Source organism: Pelophylax lessonae (assembly GCF_965119305.1).
Source record: "Pelophylax lessonae genome assembly, chromosome: 1".
In the NCBI taxonomy this organism is placed as follows: domain Eukaryota; kingdom Metazoa; phylum Chordata; class Amphibia; order Anura; family Ranidae; genus Pelophylax; species Pelophylax lessonae.
In genome coordinates, this window is record NC_138768.1 from 130,237,473 (window position 1) to 130,258,786 (window position 21,314).

A 21,314-nucleotide genomic window follows, 5' to 3' on the forward strand; every position below is an offset into this window, starting at 1 on the left:
ACTCGAGGCAGAGCAGTGAGAGAAAGAGGAGGACTTCCTTTCCTCTAAAGGCCCGATTTATGCAGACACCATTCTTCCTACACCACAGTGCGCACAAGAGGAGAGGGAGGAGGAGAACGATTCTGGTAGTTTTGGAGGCACTGAAGCAGAAGAAGGCATACGTCAACCCTCAACAGATGGTTTTCTATCCCCAGAACCCTTGGGAGTAGTATGTGGCTGGGAGGAGGCAGTTCCAGATATTGTAATCCTCAGTGATCTCAAGGAGTCTGCTTCTAATGCCTCCGCAAACTTGCGGTGCATGGGCTCTCTCATGCTTCGAAGCCTGCGAAAGAACCCAAGAATGCGTGGCATCAAGTAGAAGGACCATTATTGGTTGGCAACCCTCCTTGACCACCGTTACAAGGGGAAAGTCTCCCAACTCATCACATCCCCACAGAGGAAACAGAACATTACATCTCTTGAGGACACTTTAAAGAGGAGTTTATCTATTTTTCCTGACTCTGGTAGATTACAGTGTCGTGGAAAACATATTTTTCCGGCTTCTGTTGGTCAAGAAAGGAGCGGTGGAAAAGAGGGCCACCTAAGTAATGCATTTCACAATTTTTTAGTCCTCACCACCCAAGGCTCTCTGCTTCCACGTCCCATCAGCAGCATCTGCATCATATGGTGGACGATTATCTAGGGGCAAAAACAGAGATGGAGAACTTTGCAGTTGACAATCCACTGGGTTACTGGGTCATAATAATAGACCACTGGCCAGACCTGGGCTGCCCTGCATCCAGCGTGCTTTCTGAACGGGCATTCAGTGCTGCTGGAGGTTTTGTTACTGATAATAGAATGCGTCTGAAGCCCATGATGCCCATGTCACTGATTAAGTGTTTTTGGGATGTGGAATCTCTGTGAGACTTCTAGGCTGCCTAGTGTTGTGGGTGTTGATTTTATCTGGAAGAATTTTTTTGATGTAGGTTTCTTGGGAACAATTAACACTCAAAGACCAATTTTTCTGCACCTGTTTTACAGGTGCATATAATTTCAATTTTTGACAGCAAGGCCAATTCTTGCTTTCATTAAAAGTACCTTTACCATGTGAAGGCATCACAGACACCCAAAGACCTCTATAGAGTTACTGTGTGAAGGTGCCACAAACCCCTAAAGACTAATTTTTCCACACCTGTTACTTCTTTCCAAAGTCTGTGGAAGATACATCAAAATGTATCCAAAAAATGTAATCTCTTGTTTCAAGTGCACTACATTGTGGCTTCATCATACAGACTGGCTCCCCCAAGCTGTTGTTTACAAAATAAGGAAAGCTTGCAAGGAAAATGTATTTGGCTTTATAAATGCAATTTTTCTGCAGCAGCTTCTATACACATTAAAGATGTGCCACTTTACAGGTAGACTAAGGGGACCCCAGGCACTATATTGAAAGGAATTTCTCATTTTTATTGTTATTTACCATTTCGATGTTTTCAGTTTAAGCATCAGTAAATCACTGCTCATTTAAAATTTCAGTTTTTTACAAACCTCTTTTTTCATTGATATATGTCCCCCAGGGCAGTACCCGGACCCCCATAATCATTGTATGCCCAATTACATGCATATAAGCCTTTATTCAAAATGGCCACTTTTGATTTTTACAGTTCGAGTCCCATAGACTTCAATGGGGGTTCGTTATTCCGTTTCAAACTTTTGCAAAGTTCGAAAGTTCTGGTGTGAACCGAACAGGGGGTAGTTCGGCCCATCCCTATTAAAGATCATTGCCCCTTTCAGATCAAAATGCTTTAAAGTTTACTTTAACAGAGAATACAGAATGCATTTACTTACCCCAAATATTAGTATTTATTATTAGTATATTATTTAATACTTGTTATAAAAATTACCTTACCTATAATAAAATGTCATGTATGTTGTTGTACAAGGTAATCTACTATGTATACATTTACCTTTCTTACTCAAGAATTTGTACTACAGGTAAATGTATGTTGTATGACTTTCTCATTTTTTTCTTTAACAATAAAACCTTATTGTGAAAAAAAAAAAAAGTACACTTTCCGCCCAAAATGGCTTTGCTGGTGCACAGCAAAAAAGAAGTCCCTGGAAATTTTTTTGATAAGTTTGCCACTATTTGTCTTTCTTAACCTTTATCCCTGAGTGAGTGAGACACTTCAGAGGAAGGCCCCTTTCACATTGACGGACCGATTGGGGCTACCTGTCAGTCTTTCAGGTGCACCCGATCGGACCATCCATAGTTCTCTATGGAGTGGTGGCACCCGCTGGCATCCAATCCGATCCTGTCCACTAAAAACAAACAAATAGGGATCTGTTCCTCATCCGCCTAGCGGATCGAATTAGATGACAGTCAGATGGAAACAGACAGGTGGTCTGTTTTCATCCGGCCGTCCCATAGAGATCAGCGGGCTATGTCTGTGTGTGCTCTGCACAGCGAAGTGGACACAGCCCTGTCATCCACCTGCTCAGCAGGGATCAGAGGAGAGATCCTACTCTGAGCAGGAGGATCCATCTGACAATGTCTGCCCCTTCTGAAAGGGACATTAAAGTGACCATAACCACTGAGGTTTTTAGTAGAACTCGACCCAAATAGTAAAATACTCAAACAAAATTGATAAAGGGGGCTGTTTTACCTTATAAAGGGTTTGTTATTTTCTCTATCCAGTCCTGAGATTTACGTAGCCTAATCACACATGCAGGGCAGAAGGCCTGATATTTCTTTGGTCCTGTACAGTTAAAGGAGAAACAGCATACTGATGGGCTCATCTCTTTTTTTCTTGTTAGCACTGCAGAGCAGCTGATTGTCTCCTTGTGCTGCTCCCTCTTCTAGTCTTAAGCTGGCCATACACTAGCCGAAATATCAGGCAAACTCATTTTCGAAAAATGAAAAATCGCCCGTGAGATCAGACGATCGTGCCATCATGTAATGATCGAATTTCGAATGATAAATCATTCAATGGGCATAAATGAATCAGTTTTTCGTTCATTTTGTCACATATGCCTAGTGCAAACAGGCCGGCCGAGAAACACATTAACCTTTCAATTTGTCGTTCGTTTATCATTCGGTCGGCGGATTTTCAAAACTGTTCCTTCGATTTTTTGGCTCTGAAAAGTAAAAAACTATTTTCTATTAGTGCCCATTAACTGGAAGAAAAAACGAACGATCGGACCAAATGACAGATTTTCGAACGATCTTTCGGCTAGTGTATGGCCAGCATTAGTGCTGCTTTAAAATGATTGCAACATATACTTATACTGTTTTTGTGTTTTGCTGTTTTCATGTCTATACGCTACCTCTCATAATGAAAATTCTGAAATCATTATGTGCTATTATATATTTTCAGGTGATATTCATTTTTAGGCTGATTTATTAAAGTTTATTGTGCCAATAACAGTTTTAAATACCTGTCATCAATATTTTTTTATAGCTTAAATATTTCAAAGTAAATAAGGACTGTTTGGAAAAATGTATTTTACATTTATATTTAGACAATTTAATATCCCTCTGGTTTATTCTCTGTCCTATGTCTTTTTATTTGTGAATTTCTATTGTGTATTGCAATGCTTACATAACCCTATGGGGCTATTATGCTATAGAAAAAAGCATCAAATGTTTCTCTCTGCTACCATAATGTCTGCCCTGCAGCCAACAACTCTGCACCATTACCATCCTTTACCAAGATTGTGACTATTCTTTACACAGTGTTCATGTCACTGTCATTATATAACATAATGCATCCATTCCCTCTAGCAATATTTTAATACCCAGAAGTCTTTCTGCTGGTCTGGGGTCCAAGTTTAATATCTGTACACAAGGATAAGGTATGCTTCAAGGGGCTGCTAAATGTACATGCTCATATTAACATTTTTTTTATATAACATCTAATGATATTTCTGCAAATATCAAAAATATCAGAAAATGCTTTAACATTTTTAGCACTTAAAGTGGTTGTAATCCTAAAAAAAAAACATGCTCCTGTCCCTTTAAGGCACAAGATATAGCACAGTGCTTTTGCCGCGTCAATTGTCCCTTTCTATGTTGTACAATAACTGTCTGATCCTGCCTGTTTCTGTCTTCCCCTCTGTAAACTGACCACGTTTATCATGGCTGCTGATCTCTGATAGTATGTTCAGTTTATGTGCCTCCATCATCCAGCTATCTCCTCAGTGTCTCTGCATCTCCCCCCACTCCCCCTCCCTCTGTCCCTGTCAGTTTAGGAGTCTGTGTGAAAGCCGATTTCCTCCCCATCCCTGCCCTCTCCTCTCCTCTCCAATTATATTCCCTGCAGCTGCTTCAGTGCTTGTAAAGTAAAGAAACATGCATTAATTACTTTGATGCTCTCTGTTTTTGGTCCCTGTTAAGTACAGCGTGTGTGTTTTCCTACAAATTATAATACTAAATACCTTCTTTGCAGAACTATGTAACCTCCCTCTGCTAGCTTGCATTTTTTCAGAGGTAAATCTCAGCCCCTCCCACTGGACTAATTCGGGAAGAGAAGGAGAGGGTGGTCACATGACAAGACAGCAGGGCTCTGCAAAGAAGTTATTTAGCATTATAATTTTAGGAAAACCCCCACACTGTACTGAACAGGGACCTAGAACAGAGAGAATCAAAGTAATCAATACATAGAGATGGACGGAACACCCCCTGGTTCGGTTTGCACCAGAACTTTTGAACATTTTAAAAGTTTAGAGCTGAACAATGAACCCCATTGAAGTGTATGGGGCTTGAACTGTGGGTATGGGGGTCTGGGGACTGCCCTGGAAAAAAGTTTGTAAAAAAGATAATTTTCAAATGAGCAGTGATCTACTGATGCTTAAAGTGAAACAATAAAAATGAAAAATTCCTTTAAATATAGTACCATGTATAGAACCTGCTGCAGCAAAAATGACATTTATTAAGCCAAAGAAAATGGGATTTTCCCTGCAAGCTTTCTTTATTTTATATGCAACAGCTTGGGGAGCCAGTCTATATAATAAACCACAATTTAGTGCACTCGGAACAAGATTTAAATTTTTGGATAAATTCTGGTGTCTGTGTTGCAGACTTTGGATAGAAGTAACAGGTGCAGAAAAATTGGGCTTTAGGGGTTGGTGGTGCCTTTACACAGTAACCCTATGGAGGTAGTCTTGATGAAAGCAAGAATTGGCTTTGCTGAGACTGTGACAGTGACTGTATTTTTCTTTTCACTGCAGCAGCTGGGGCAGAGAACTTTGCCTGCTATACTCTTCAGCTGGTGGTGTTCTGCTGGCAGACATGCTGCAAGGACCTGTGACACACTTTGCTATACATACCATCATCCCCGTCAGACTGCTGAGAGGTCATGAGGTATAACAAGGGTAGACCTGAAAGGTGAGGAGTGAGGAGGAGCAGAATTGTGTCTCTTTAGTGTGGCTTTCAGGTGCTCTTGTCAATGGGTTGAGTAGTGGGAGGTAAAATTCCTTGTCAAACACGTGGTACAAAAATGGCTGCATATATGCTAAAAAATTGCCCAGACAGCTGAGCTGTAGGAAGTGGGCCAGGACATAACAGCTCCACAATGTGTGGAATAGGGTGGCTGCTCTCTACCCTTCCATGATGGCTGCCTCTGGGTTTGTGCCTCAGCCCCACTTTCCTCCTCTGCTCTATCTGGCACACAAGTTGCGTCGGTGTCATCATCATCCCCTCCATCCTTAAATATGTGTGTTAGGGTAACTATAGCCTCTGTCGATTGCTTATAGCTGCCAAGTAGTGGAGGTTCAAGTGGTGTTCCACTAACTTTTAATAATTATGTCCACCCATGGTGCTGTTATGTTATATCGTGCAACTACAAAAGAAAGTACTTTTTTTCAATAGGCTTCCCCTTGACTTCTGGTCGCAGCCGTCTAGGCGACTACATCATCAGCCTGGCCCGTTGATTTCAGGGATATCTATGTCATCGATCCCAGGAGTCTTTGGGCATCTAAGGCAAGAATTATCTCAAGATTTCCTTAAAACAACAAAGTGCGCCTTGCAGTGTCATTACTGCGCAGGCGCAAGATCGGGAGGTGCATCCTGGGTAGCCAGCCACATGAAATCCCGGAAAGGAAGGCAGGCCGGCTTCAGTTGCCCACATCCTCCATGGCCACCACTGGAATCGATGGAGAGGTAAGAGAACTACTAGGTTTGTAAGTTAATTAAATGTGGACATGGGCAGCAATATCCATTGTGGTCCTGATGAATTAAAACAATCTTAATGATGTTGTTATTATAATGTTGCCAAGGAGACTGGAACTCTTTCAGTCTCACTATTGTCCTGGTGACTGCATATCCTGACCCTAGTATTAAAAGTAACACTAAACTCTGTTTTAGAAAAATCTAATCAAGTATGTATACTTAACTCACAAAAAGTCCCTTCTAATGCTCTCTGCACCCTCTAAATCTACAAATTCCTATTTTTTTTTTTTTTTTTTTTTGTGCTGCTGTGATATGACTTTCTGTCAGAGGATGTCTACATTCATTCTCCATGGTCCCACTGCATAGTAAGAATGTAGCCACCCTATCTTACTCACTCTGAAGATGGAATAGGGATTAGGGACGTTCATCCTCCATGCTGTCCCACTGTATAGTAAGAATGTAGCCACCCTCTCTTGCTCACTCTGAAGATGGAATAGGGACTAGGGGTGTTCATTCTCCATGCTGTCCCACTGTATAGTAAGAATGTAGCCACCCTCTCTTGCTCACTCTGAAGAGGGAATAGGGACTAGGGACGTTCATTCTCCATGCTGTCCCACTGTATAGTAAGAATGTAGCCACCCTCTCTTGCTCACTCTGAAGATGGAATAGGGACTAGGGACGTTCATTCTCCATGCTGTCCCACTGTATAGTAAGAATGTAGCCACCCTCTCTTGCTCACTCTGAAGATGGAATAGGGACTAGGGACGTTCATTCTCCATGCTGTCCCACTTGTAACATGGGGGACAATCAGCTCAGCAGTAGATGCATTTCTTCAGTGATTCACTGCAGTCAGGTATACATTTTTAAGGGCATGGCAGCCCACTTTTATTAAAAGGCAAACGTAAACAATAAGGAAAGTCCATAACAGTTTCCCACGCAGGGGTTCTTCGCCAGTAAGTACAAAACAAAATACTAGCCCACCTGGCTCTCTCGCTCTCGTGCAGTCTTCCTCAGCACTTTATGCTGGTCCCCAGACCATGAACTCCTCAAAGCTAACCGCTTCACTGTGGCCTTGGTCCTCAGGCCGTCTCCTGTCTCACTCACGCACACACCTGTGCTCCGGCTGCCACCTGCAGCCACTGACTCCCGGAGAGTATCGGAGTCCTCCTGACTCCCCACGAACAGACCTCCTGTCTGCTGGCTGGAACAGTCTCCAACTGGGAGCCCTGATGTCTTCCTAAACCTTGATTATAAGGGCTGTGTGTACCTGAGCACACACCCTGCTTGTAATCAGCAAAACCTGGACACAGAGTTGGAGATTCCATCCCTCCCAAGACACTTTGAAATCTCCAAACTACAGAGCCCCTTTCAGGTAAACCAAAACCTGGAGAAAGCTGCAACAGCAGTTTTCTCCACTGCATAACTACGCTCTGTAGTCCTGCACAGAGCAAATATGCACACTCTGTGTCCTTTACATGACCCTTTTCACCATGACAGAGTCTCCACCTGTCACACACTGTATAGTAAGAATGTAGCCACCCTCTCTTGCTCACTTTGAAGATGGAATAGGGACTAGGGACGTTCATTCTCCATGCTGTCCCACTGTATAGTAAGAATGTAGCCACCCTCTCTTGCTCACTCTGAAGATGGAATAGGGACTAGGGACGTTCATTCTCCATGCTGTCCCACTGTATAGTAAGAATGTAGCCACCCTCTCTTGCTCACTTTGAAGATGGAATAGGGACTAGGGACGTTCATTCTCCATGCTGTCCCACTGTATAGTAAGAATGTAGCCACCCTCTCTTGCTCACTTTGAAGATGGAATAGGGACTATGGGATGTGTGGTGTACATAGAGCAGTGCACGTAAACACAACTGCTCCTTCCAAACAAACGGAACTTGATCTAGATTAAAATCGCTTAGGCTACAGAGGGACATTAGTGAAAGAATGTACAGACTTATGTATATGGTAAATACATTCACAAAAATATAGACAAGCAAGTTAGAAAAATATGAAAGCTGCATAAAAAAATAATTGTTGATAATGTTCACAGAATACTTCAAAATGTGCTTTGAATTATGACACATAGGGGAGAATGTATCAAAACTGGAGAAGCCAGGATATGCATCATCTCTGCAAGGCAATCAATTAGCGTCTAGCTTTTATTTTCAAAGCTTAAAGCCCCGTACACATTTCGGACGGCATTGGCCAGTTCAACAGAAACTGTCCGACATTCGGGCTGTGTGTATGGCAGCCAGTCTGATAGGCTTCTGTGGAAGGGTCATGACCAAAAAAGGTCTGCCGGCTGGCTCCTGAACAGCGTTCTCAGCCAATGACCAGAGTGTTCTGGCTACATTTCCCACACTGCAGTTTGTCTTTGTATACACAAAAAACAGAAACATCAAGCATAAACAACTTCCTGTCTGGTGAAACCCAGAGGTCAAAAGCTTGTGTTAGACCCCAGTGATCAGGTAATCCAAGGTGAAGCTGCACACACAATTTAACATGAAATCCTCGTCATGATGGTCATTTGAATATCCAATACCCAATTAACAAAAAATAAATAAAAACATAGTACAGTAGTGGCATCTCCAGTTCTTACTTCAAATTTTGAGAGACTTGCAGTCACAAACACAGTGTTTTAAACAATTTACACGTAAATATGCACCTATCAGGCTCAAGACACAGGAGTGCCTAGGCACTGCAATTTTTTAGAAGGAACAAATATATACAATATTTATATCTAGCTTCTTGTTTCAAGGCTAAACAATACATTTTTTTATGTTTTTCTTTTTAATTTGTCAGGTAAATATAGGTAAATATATATAATACGGTATATATATTATATTAAGTATTTTATACTAAATAACTACTAAAGCAGCATTCATTACATTAAGCATTACCAGAAGCATTAATTACTGACTGAAAACACTGTATTAGTATTGTTGAAATATGTTTTCTTACTTTTAAAATACACTATATTACCAAATGTAGTGCGACCCCTGCCTTCACACATGAACTATATATATATATATATATATATATATATATATATATATATAAAATATACTATATGGTATATAAACATATATATATATATATATATATATATATATATATATATATATATATATATATATATATATACAGTAAAACCTTGGTTTGAGAGTAACTTGGTTTGAGAGCGCTTTGCAAGACAAGCAAATTTTTAAAATATATTTTGACTTGATATACAAGCGATGTCTTGATCTACAACTAGCGTCATGTCACAATTGGGTATAAAAGAGAAGAGAGGCCCTTCTAAGTGTAGCAATACAATATAAAGTATGCAGGCATCCGGGGTAAAGCTGTCAACATAGACCATCCTCCACACTGCCATCTTCATCACACCCTTCCACGCTGCGCTCCACGAGCGATTCAAAGCCTCGCTTTCAGATCACTCTACTGCAGGGTAATCTTCCCAGTCACGATTACAGACTGACATCGGTGAGAGCCAGTGGTTCAGAAGATGGTCTATGTGGACAGCTTTACCCCGGATGCCTGCATACTTAGACGTGCCTCTTTAATCATCAACCATGTGAGTTGCTAAATGTTGAACCTTCATTAAATGTCCCCATACTGCTACACTTAGAGGCGCCTCTCTTCTCTTTTATACTCTGTAGCTCCTGCTGGAATTTGCTTCTAATCCCCTTGTGGAGGCGCCATTTGTGGATGGACATTTTATGATTACACAACCTATCACATTGCCATAATCTTTGTATGTAGACTATAAACTGAAAGACTTATGAATAATGGTTGTGGAACGAATCATTTGAGTTTCCATTATTTCTTATGGGAAAATTTGCCTTGATACAAGAGTGCTTTGAATTACAAGCATGTTTCTGGAACGAATTATGCTCGCAATCCAAGGTTTTACTGTATATATATATATATATTTAAGTCCTGGCCTTAACCCGATAGAACCCCTTTGGGATGAATTAGAGCGATGACTGCGAGCCAGGCCTTCTAGTCCACATCACAGTGCCTGACCTCACAAATGCACTTCTGGAAGAATGGTCAAACATTCCCATAGACACATTTCTAAACCTTGTGGACAGCCTTCCCAGAAGAGTTGAAGCTGTTATAGCTGCAAAGGGTGGGCCAACTCAATATTGAACCCTATGGACTAAGACTGAGATGCCATTAAAGGTCATGTGCGTGTAAAGGCAGGCGTCCCAATACTTTTGGTAATAAAATGTATGTGGATATCCTCTTTTGGCTCCTCATATTAGCCAGCAAGGGAAGTGATACATTAACTTCTTGCAGATTGCAAAAAGTTACAGAACACAACCTTGGAAGCCTATTTGACTGGTACAGTGCAGGCAGGAAGCTGGCCACTGCATGGTGTAGACTTTAGCTATGCAGTCTGCCCCATTTAGTTGATTATAGTCTCAGACCTGCTTCTGGAAATCTACTCAAGTAACTGATCAGCACAGCTAAAAACTGCAGCATCCAGTGGCCAGCAGGGAGGAATATGCACATCTAAAGGGTTGCCAGGAAAGTGCTCTTTCACTCAGTCTCATCACTTGTCATTTACCCTCTCCACTCTTAGTACATCTGAATGCTTAACTTCAAGGGGAGATATTGAAAGAGCAGAATGATTTTCTAGACATAGGCATAAAAGAACTAGAGGCAATGTGGACATCTGGAATAACAGTATTTGTGGGGACTAAATATAAACAGAATTTTAAAGAAACAGGCTTAAACAATTAAGAATTGAAAATTGAAGCATAAATGTAATTTTTTTTTTTTACTTTAATTATACTTTAACTATTTCCAGCATGCTGGTGGAGATTCAAGATCCTTTTTACTATTTATACCTGTAGGTCAAAGGTTACATTTACTGAATAATTTAGAGGAGTGACACCCCCTCTTTCTGTCTGATCATACCCATCCCTGCCTAATCATATAGAGCCCTAAAAAAAGTTAATGAAAGAGAAATTGTCACAAATAGAAAATAACTATTGCTGCACTCTATTTAGGAGGCCTCTTCCATACTAGTGCCATGGGTGCATCTTGTATTCACTGTTCATTTTTAAAATTAAGATTTTCTTTAGATATAAAAAAAAAAAAAAATAGAATAAAAAAAAATTAAAAAATAGGTTCAGTTATAAACCTAAACTTAAAAACAGTAAAATTGACTAAAACTATTAAACTTTTTTTTTTTTTTTTTATCCAAGGCATGTTTACCAGATAAAATTAATAATAATAAGATAAAATTAATAATAATAATAATAATAATAATAATAATAATAATAATAATTAATGAATAATAATAATAATAATAATAATAATAATAATAATAATTAATTAATAATAATAAGATTGAAACTGTACTCACCAAGCCACCCAGACCCTGAATCTGGTATACACATATCAGTCTCTGCACTGGGCAGCACAAATCCAACTACAAACACTTCAACTCCATCAGCCATCAGAGCCATGCCAAGGACAAAGAAAAGGGTCCACTGAAAACGTCCATGTCCACATTCTTGAATAATGAGCTCATACTGCTGTGCTAGTTCTTCCTCATCAGCTTTCCTTTCACTTTCTAGCTCCTGGCGGGCTTTATACTCATCAGGAATGGGTTGACCCAGAGCAACCATGCCATCTTTTCCTTGACTGGGTATTCCCTGATATTCCCCATCGTATATCTCATCATCTTCGTCGTGTCCTTCTGTAGCTTCACTTGATCCCTCATCCTCAAGTTCTTCATTGTAGTTGCCATGTGTGTAATATTCCTCTTCATCTGGGAACTGATCCTGGGTCCTGTGGGCATATCCATCGTGTTCTACCTCCCTGCCTCGGTTTTGGCTTTTGGTTGTTTGTCTCTTGGCTTCTTTAGCTATGTCCTTAGCACCTCTCACCAGAGAAGTCCTGTCTCTGTAGGTATCCTCCATTGTGTAAAAGAACTAAGTTTTCTGCGACTGACAGCACAAGTCTGGTTTGATGGATTAGGTGCCTCTGTTGTTACAGAGATGATGTATTACAGGGTACTTGAAGTATGCATCTGCAACATAAACAGGACAAAACAGTTTTAATAGTAAGTCTCAAAACAGCTGCTTGTAAAAGAAAGAGTCCTGCAGAACTGCCTGATGATAGCATTATGAACACATGTTTTGTAAATAATTTATGTAGGATATTTATTTGCTGCTCAAGCCTGTGAAATGAAAAGCATAGTAAACACACGTTTCATTGTGGCTCATTCATGGTTATATACAGCTACCCCTTATTACTCTGATGCTAAGTCAATGCACTTGTCCAGGGCAACAGGGTACAAGGGGCAGCATCAAAGCACAGCATTTAGAATTATGAAAGTGTCACTAAACCCACATCATAAAAAATCTATCAATAAATGGTGTATTACATACTGTCAGAGTTGTATAAAGTACTCGAAACCCATACTTGAGTAAAAGTACAAGTGCTCGATCAAAAAGTGACTTGAGTAGAAGTGGAAGTGCTCGATCAAAAAGTGACTTAAGTAGAAGTACTAAAGTATTTAACATTTTTTGTACTTAAGTATCGCAAGTAGTTTTTTTAAAAATTTTGCTACTCAAGTACTGAAAGTAAAAGTACCAGTAGTTTTGAAAAAAAATTGCTACTCAAGTACTGAAAGTAAAAGTACAAGTACTGTGTTATGTAGTTATTAAAGAAAGAAGTCAAAAGTTTGAACATCATATTGTTTTTTATTATTTCAAATGCAGCTTTTATTTATACATACAGTAGCTTTTATTTTCGTATGCGCTGATAATACAAATGTTTTGAGCTTCATGAAACCTGCCATCTACTGTTCTGGCAGTGGTCATTTTATAATAGTAACGAGTAACTATACAGCACAAAAAAATTTTTTTTGGAGTAGAAGTATTGAAATCATCGGAAAAATGTAGTGAAGTAAAAGTGGAAGTAGGAGAAAAAAATTCTACTCTAGAAAAGTACAGTAACCGCCTTTCGATACTTAAGTACAGTAGTGAAGTAGTTCTACTTAGTTACTATACATCTCTGCATACTGTTCATACTTACTCAGTCACTATGAGATTCATATTCTGTATTCTGCAAAAAGCCTGGTTGATCCTGCTGTTCTCTATCTCCCCATTCTGTCCATGTCTCCAATTCAACCAGGGATTTTGCAGAGCAGTGTTGGGAGCTCTGCACATTTTTCAGTGAGTTTCTATGCAGAGCATTTCCTCCCTATCACATCTGAGCAGCCCATGTGACTATAGAGTCACACTTGTGGGCATATAGACAGTGGTAAAAGGCAGCCCACTCCCTCCCTCCTCCTCCATGCCCACTAACCAGCTAAGCACAATGGGGGTGGGATATTACATGTAGATTGATGGAGGCTTCATCTTCATCTAAGACAGTGGTCCTCAACCCTGGTCCTCGGGGGCCCACTAACAGGCCAGATTTTAAGTATTACCTTGGGGAGATGCAGACTAGAATACGGCAATCACTGAGCAGCAAATGAGATCACCTGTGATGTAATTTAGTTATCTTGCAAACCTGGCCTGTTAGTGGGCCCCGAGGACCGGAGTTGAGGACCACTGTCTTAGATGAAGATGAAGCCTCCATCAATCTACATGTAATATCCCACCCCCATTGTGCTTAGCTGGTTAGTGGGCATGGAGGAGGAGGGAGGGGCAGAAGTACACTGACACCATGCTATTGTCAAAAAAAATATTAATGAAAGTTTAAAAAAGGTTATTGATAGTAGTAATTTCATTTTACTCTGTATTCCAAAGGATGTTTTTTTCATGTTGAACATGTGACCAGCAGCAGAGGACTAGAAGCACCTTCTACTTATGTTTCCCTGCATATAGGCTAGGACAAAGCTAGGTCTGTGATAGCTGTATATCGATTACATAAAAGGTTCTTAGATTTTTTTTATTAAAATAATGGGGCAATGTAAATTAAACAGTGTGCGTTTAGTATCAATTTAATTACTTTTTTAAGCATGTGTGGCATCCTTCAAACACTTGCAGGTCAGTTTAGATGCAAAACTTGGAGGTAAGGGGATAACAGGCTACTGAGAGAATTCCCAAGATTCTCTGTAGCTAAATATGCAAGTCATCATTTATTCCACTGCCGACATTTAATTTGTGGTCTTCATAGACCATTAGCAAGTGTATGGAGAAACAGGAAAACATACTGCCTAAATAGTATATTCTGGCCTACAGGGATGTCAGAATACAGCTGGCTCTCTTTTGGTTGTATCATGACACCTATAATGTTATACTAAGCATATAATGTTGCATTAACAGAGGACTGGACTCTAGAGAGAGAGATATTGTTTTGCCTCTGTATAAATCATTAGTAAGACCTCATCTGGAATATGCAGTTCAGTTTTGGGCACCAGTTCTTAAAAAGGATTTCGGGGGAACTGGAGAAAGTGCAGAGAAGGACAACCAAACTGATAAGAGGTATGGAGGAGCTCAGCTATGAGGAAAGATTAGAGGAACTGAATTTATTCTCTCTTGAGAAGAGGAGATTAAGGGGGGATATGATCAACATGTATAAATACATAAGGGGTCCATATAGTGAACTTGGTGTTAAGTTATTCACTTTAAGGTCGACACAGAGGACTCTTTACGTCTAGAGGAAAAGAGATTTTGTCTCCAAATACGGAAAGGTTTTTCACCGTAAGAGCTGTGAAAATGTGGAATAGACTCCCTCCAGTGGTGGTTCTGGCTAGTTCACTAGATGTCTTTAAAAAAGGCCTGGATTCTTTCCTGGTGTATATAATATAATTGGGTAATAATTTTTATAGGTAAAGTTGATCCAGGGAATATCTGATTGCCTCTCAGGGGATCAGGAAGGATTTTTTTTCCCCTGCTGTAGCAAATTGGATCATGCTTTGCTGGATTTTTTTCTACTTCCTCTGATGGTATAGGATTGTGTATATGGGATTGTATGGTTGGGTTTTCTTTACTGTTTTTTGTTTTTTATTGATTGAGCCAGATGGACTTGTGTCTTTTTTCAACCTGAATAACTATGTAACTACTGTATGTAACCTATGCTCTTTTTTAGCTGTTTCATGACAGGGCCTCTGGTATGAGAGACGTATAGGGACTGAAATTGCTGGCCTTCATCTTAAAATTCGAATTGCCTGACTGTCTTACTTCAATACTTTGAAGCACTGACCTGGAACATGCATGTTGTAAATGTTGCAAATGAGTGTGAATGATCTAACTCTGCATATCACAGGCAGACAGTGAAATCAGATATTTTCCAGGTGGGAGACTCAGAAAGTGCTTAAAGTGTTACTAAACCCAGGACTCTGCATTCACTATATCTGGTCTCCCACGGTACACAGAACATGAAAATGCAATCGTTTCAGTAAATATAAACTGCTAAATACCTTTTCTCATCAGCTGTATATAGCAGTCTTGTGACTTCTATTAGTGACTGGTTAAAGCTTGTAGGAGGGGTTTTCATACTGCACTGACTGTCCTATCATGCTGCAGGACCCCCTGACCCTCTGTCAGGACAATGCTGATTGGCCTGTGTTGATTACATGCACTCTCCCAAGAAAAAAAAACTCTCTAGCAATAAACACCAAACTGAGCATGTGCAGACTGACTCCAGTAACTCTATCTTATACAGACATATTATGGGGACAATGCAAGAAGAGGAGTGAGGAGGATTTGTGCACAGAGGATCAAACAGCCTTTTTACACAATGCAGAGGATTACCTGTAAGTTCCACAGTGAGTGATTTCTTTTTATGAGGAGGTAAGTAAAACCTTGGACAGAGGGGTGGCTGTGGACGTAGTATACTTGGATTTTGCAAAACCGTTTAACGCGGTTCCCCACACGCAGCTAAAGTGTAAAGTAAAGTCTACAGGCTTGGAAAGATCAGTTTGTAAATGGTTGGAAACTGGCTAAAACATAGAATTCAGAGAGTAGTGTTTAATGATTCCCACTCTGAATGGTCTAAGGTTATCAGTGGTGTACCCCAATGTTCAGTGTTGGGACCCTTACTTTTTAATATCTTTATAAATGATATAGGGTCTGGGATTAAAAGTACAATTTCAGTCTTTGCAGCTGACACCAAGCTATGCAGTGGAATAACTTCTTTACAGGATGTCTCCAACTTACAAGCTGACCTCAATGCACTGTTTCATTGGGCAACTATGTGGCAAATTAGGTTTAATGTTAAATGTAAAGTTTTGCACTTGGGGGCTAAGAATATGCATGCATCATACATACTAGGTGGAGTAGAACTGGGGAAACCCATAGCGGAGAAGGATCTGGGTGTTCTGGTAGATCATAAGCTTAATAATAGCATGCAATGCCAAGCTGCGGTTTCCAAAGCAAGCAAAGTCCTTTCTTGTATTAACAGAGGCATGGACTTCAGAGAGAGAGAAATATAAATTTGCCCCTGTACAAATCATTAGTAAGACCTCATCTGGAATATGCAGTTCAGTTTTGGGCACCAGTTCTCAAAAAGGATATCGGGGCACTGAAGAAAGTGCAGAGAGGAGCAGCCAAACTGATAAGAGGCATGGAGGAGCTCAGCTATGAGAAAAGATTGGAGGAACTGAATTTATTCTCTCTTGAAGAGGAGATTAGGGGGGTATACAATCAACATGATACATAAGGGCTCCATATAGTGAACTTGGTGTTAAGTTATTCACTTAAAGGTCATCACAGAGGACAAGGGGGCACTCTTTACTTCTAGAGGAAAAGAGATTTAATCTGAAAATATGGAAGGGTTTTTTCACCGTAAGAGCTGTAAAAATGTGGAATAGACTCCCTCCAGAGGTGGTTCTGGCTAGCTCAGTAGATTGCTTAAAAAAAAAAGGCCTGGATTCTTTCCTAGGTGTACATAATATAACTGGGTACTAATATTTATAGGTAAAGTTGATCCAGGGAATATCTGATGGCCTCTCAGGGGATCAGGAAGGAATTTTTTCCCCTGCTGTAACAAATGGGATCATGCTTTGCTGGGTTTTTTTGCCTTCCTCTGGATCAACTGTATGTATAGGAACGTGTATATGGGATTGTACGGTTGTGTTTTCTTTTTTGTTTTTTATTGGTTGAGCTAGATGGACTTGTGTATTTTTTCAACCCAACTAACTATGTAACTATGAGTACAACAAGAATGCTTTACTACATTTAAAGACTGGTTTTACAGTTCTGGGTTTAGTAACACTTTAAGACTTTAAATTAGCATGACACCCAGACCATTTTCAGAAAGACGGGTCAGCAGAAACAACATCCATATTTCTCACAACACAGTTTTCCTATAAATCTTTGAGCCAAAAATTTGTAGCAATACCACCAGAACAATGAAAATCTATTGAGGTTGTATGTGATATTTAAAGCTATACGATTTACTATCTTAAAGGGAACATCTCTAAATGTTATTTGCAAAAAGGCAATAGCCTGAAAAACCTATATTTTGTCTTGAATTCCTGAAAGCCTCTTAGCTGTACATCGACAATGTGAGATCTAAGGTACTGTGCCCCTGACTGCTAGTCTCACCAGATTTGAAGAGAGATTTGGTGATGCCACTACTGTGCTGGTAACTGTTGTCCTTGCTGGAGAGAAAGCTGTACCTGGGGACCCCTGCAGTACAAGGATCTTCCTGCTTCATCCATTCTGTAGATCTGTGCTTTCTCCACATCTCCAGCTTTTTTTTTATCATTACCCCACCAGCTATTGGGGAGCAGCTTTATTAAAGGAGAAGTAGGGCTAAAGCTTTTTTTGGCCCTACTTCCCCTGTGGGTCACAGGAGTGCATTTAGTTCTACACTCCTGTGACCCATATTCAGCTGATAGAGGGCTAAAGCCCACTGTCGGCTGATGCTACTGAGGCGGTCCAGGCTCTGAAGAGATCCTGACATTAATGTCAGGATCCATCCAGGTGCCTGGACCAGCAGCTGATTCAGGTTTTTAGCACACCTCTGAGAGCCTGAGCCAGTTGCTCCCACTCCCTGCACAGGCCAGTGCTGGAGGGGCAGAACAGAAAGCTGGTGGCTGTCAGTCTTCTCACTGAAGGCAGATAATTGAGTGATCAGGGGACTTTAATCGCTCAGTTCTCTGTCTTAGAGGCTGGAGGGGACAGATGCAGCTTTGGACCGATGCTGCATCAACCTAGGTTTGTGTTTTTTTTTTTTTTAATTCCCAAACTTTTCTTTAAAGCTGCTGTGATCACGGATCCTACTTTTGTGTAGCACTATTGCATTTCTTTAATGCACACCTGTAAAGCTTAGCTGTCTCTGCTGTTCGAATGTTCACATGGAAAATAAAGGGGTGTCTGCCAGATGTCTGCAAGCACCCCCAGATGTGGCATGGTACACCTTACTTCCACACTCATCAGTCATCACATTGTGCCATGTCCATCTGAATGTTTTATCAGTAGTTCAGCCAGCACTAGGCATTTATTTGAATGGTTTTCACCAGTTATAACCACATGGGTGGTGTATGTTCTTTGAAGCCCTATGGTGGTCCCACACAAAGCTTTATCCTGCTTTTGATTACAAAAGGTCTAAAAGGCTGAACCTATCACATAGAGTTTCTGTTGTTGACACCATGATATCATGTAAAGTGTCCCAGGGAAGTTTGCGTTAATCAATTTTGTAAACTTATAGCTTGATGAAGATGGTTGGAACGGCCTAAAAACTGCTGTGTGGCCAAACATTAGAGAGCCACTGCTCTGAGTATGGGAAAGGCTGAGAGAAGAGAAGCATGATGGACTATTTATATATTTATTACTTCAATTTTATATTATTTCAGCTGCTATCAGGGACAATTGACATGCATTTTTTATGGTTGCTTTACAATGTCTTTCATTCATCTTTCAATGCCCAGATTAATGTTACAATGTAATACAAAGGTCAAATGTGTGCAATAATTTGAAATCATTACCATTACCAGCAATGCCTATAACTCCTAAATCTATGCAAAATTCTGGCAAAGATGAAGATTTAAATAGAAAGAGTTAAAATGGCTGATTTTTAACTGCTAACTAGTCTGGAACTGCAGAATAATAATAAAAAAAAGGGTAAAAAAGTAGTTTACAGTTAAAACATTTATTTAGGTTTGGATAGAATAGGGAGGGATTGGAACACCTGTCAAGTTTTATTGCTATCTGCTCTCCCATTAGGGAGATTCACCCTTTCAATTTGTCAATGTTTACCGTTATAATCAAAAGTGAAAGTAAAAGAAAATCACAAACTTTGGGTTGTCCCCAGACTAGCAATAGAGGAGAAATCTCCCACAGGGGCACCAGTTCTGGTAACCCGGATGACAACCAGGGATTCCCTCACTTTGGAGAGATTTCCTCTCACTTCCTGCTTTGGCTATGGGACAGGAAGTTCAGGGAAATCTCTCCAAAGGGACACAGATTGCAAACAAAACCCTCACTTACTCTACCGAAAATGAAAAAAAAAGTTTTGACTTTAGTTTTTCTTTAAATCATCTATCAGTGTATAACATTGTGATTAGGCTTTACATAATACATGATCACAAACATTGGCAAGCTGTAGAAAACCCCTTTTCAGTGCTCACAAAGCTGTGATTGCTTTAAAAGATCACTACTCGTAACATGCATGTGGTTTATGCAGAAGAGGTTTTACAGGTATAAATACTTTGGGAAATTACTAAATCAAGTGGCTATTTAAACCCAAATCTCATAAGCAATTGTGATGTACACCATTTTATTTCTGTAATTAAAATATGGCCAGCTCCATTCTTAATGCATTTAATTTACTTAGATTATCGTTAATTAAACAATTAATATATGAGACATTAGAGCCAAACATTACTCCATAGAGAATACAATTGGAAATGAGAAAATGTACTTTGTAAAACCTGGGATAATTAAAAATCTTTACAGTAGATGTGTTGAAGAGGAACTTCATCTGGATATCAAAAAGTAAAACTCAGCAGCTACAAGTACTATGACTGTTGACTTACTGAACCGCTGTTCTCCACCTGTAGAGAACTCCTCAAGTGTGTTAGGCCCTTTTTGGGGCTTAATCAAAAAGGGCAAAATGGTCCTGAGGAGTCCTCTACAGTTGGAAAATAGTTGAAGCCATCTTTTACCCATCTCTATACATTTAGGTAACAGGGAGTCAGTGTCTGTGTGCAGACAGCCACCATTTTGTTGAAGTCTACTGGAGCCTGACAAGCCAATTCTGTCTATCTTGCACCAGTCTTTTCACCTGCTGATCTGACTGACACAGGTTTGGAGGGGCATTCCAGCAGTACTTATTCCATGTGACTATAGAGTCACACATGTGGGCATGTACACTCTGGATAAATAACAGCCCAGTCCCATCCTCCTCTTCCATGCTCACTTAACAGTTAAACACAATTGTGTTATTACATTATGGCTGATGGAGGCTTCACCTCCTTGTAGTTCGAACATACACACACACACACACACACACACACACACACACACACACCATGGTTGAGGGGCATGAAACAAGCAGAGGCAGAACCTCCCATAGATAGCCCACACCATGTTTTTGCACAAAAAATAATAGGAATTGAGTTCAAATACATATTTGTGTAGCAGTTTAAAAATGTATTTGATATTATGTTTTTATTTTATTTTATTATGAATTATTAGCAGTTACTTCTCTAAGAGGCTGAACTTGTTATTTGCTCAAGGAACCTCTAGTAACCTTTGGAGAAACCCTAGTGATCTACAGAACCCAGGTTGAGAAATTCTAATATAGAGTCCAGTGGCAGAGCTATTGCTTTCTTCATTACAGTGGAATAGACTCCCTCCAGAGGTGGTTCTGGCTAGCTCACTAGATTGCTTTAAAAACGGCCTGGATTCTTTCCTGGGTGCACTTAATATAAGTGGGTACTACATTTATTTTCAGGTAAAGTTGATCCAGGGAATATCCGATTGCCTCTCGGGGGATCAGGAAGGAATTTTATTTCCCCTGCTGTAGCAAATCGGATCATGCTTTGCTGGGGTTTTTTCCCTTCCTCTGGATCAACTACGGGTAAAGGATTGTGTATATGGATGGGATTGTTTGGTTGGGTTTTCAATACTCTGTTTTTTTATTGTTGGTTGAACCAGATGGACTGGTGTCTTTTTTCAACCTGACTAACTATGTAACTATGTAAGTGTCCCCTGAGCCCTATACAGTGCAGGAATAAACTGCACTA

General features: G+C 40.1%; 1 protein-coding gene across 1 annotated transcript in view; it reads right to left on the reverse strand.

The window, feature by feature from the left end:
* The window catches only part of SV2C (synaptic vesicle glycoprotein 2C), a 324,325-nt gene that overhangs the window by 227,776 nt on the left and 75,235 nt on the right, over positions 1–21,314 (reverse strand). The window contains exon 2 of the mRNA XM_082264288.1: positions 11,526–12,194. Coding sequence (XP_082120414.1) covers positions 11,526–12,084 — 559 coding nt within the window. The 5' untranslated portion in view covers positions 12,085–12,194. The remainder of the gene's footprint in view (positions 1–11,525; positions 12,195–21,314) is intronic.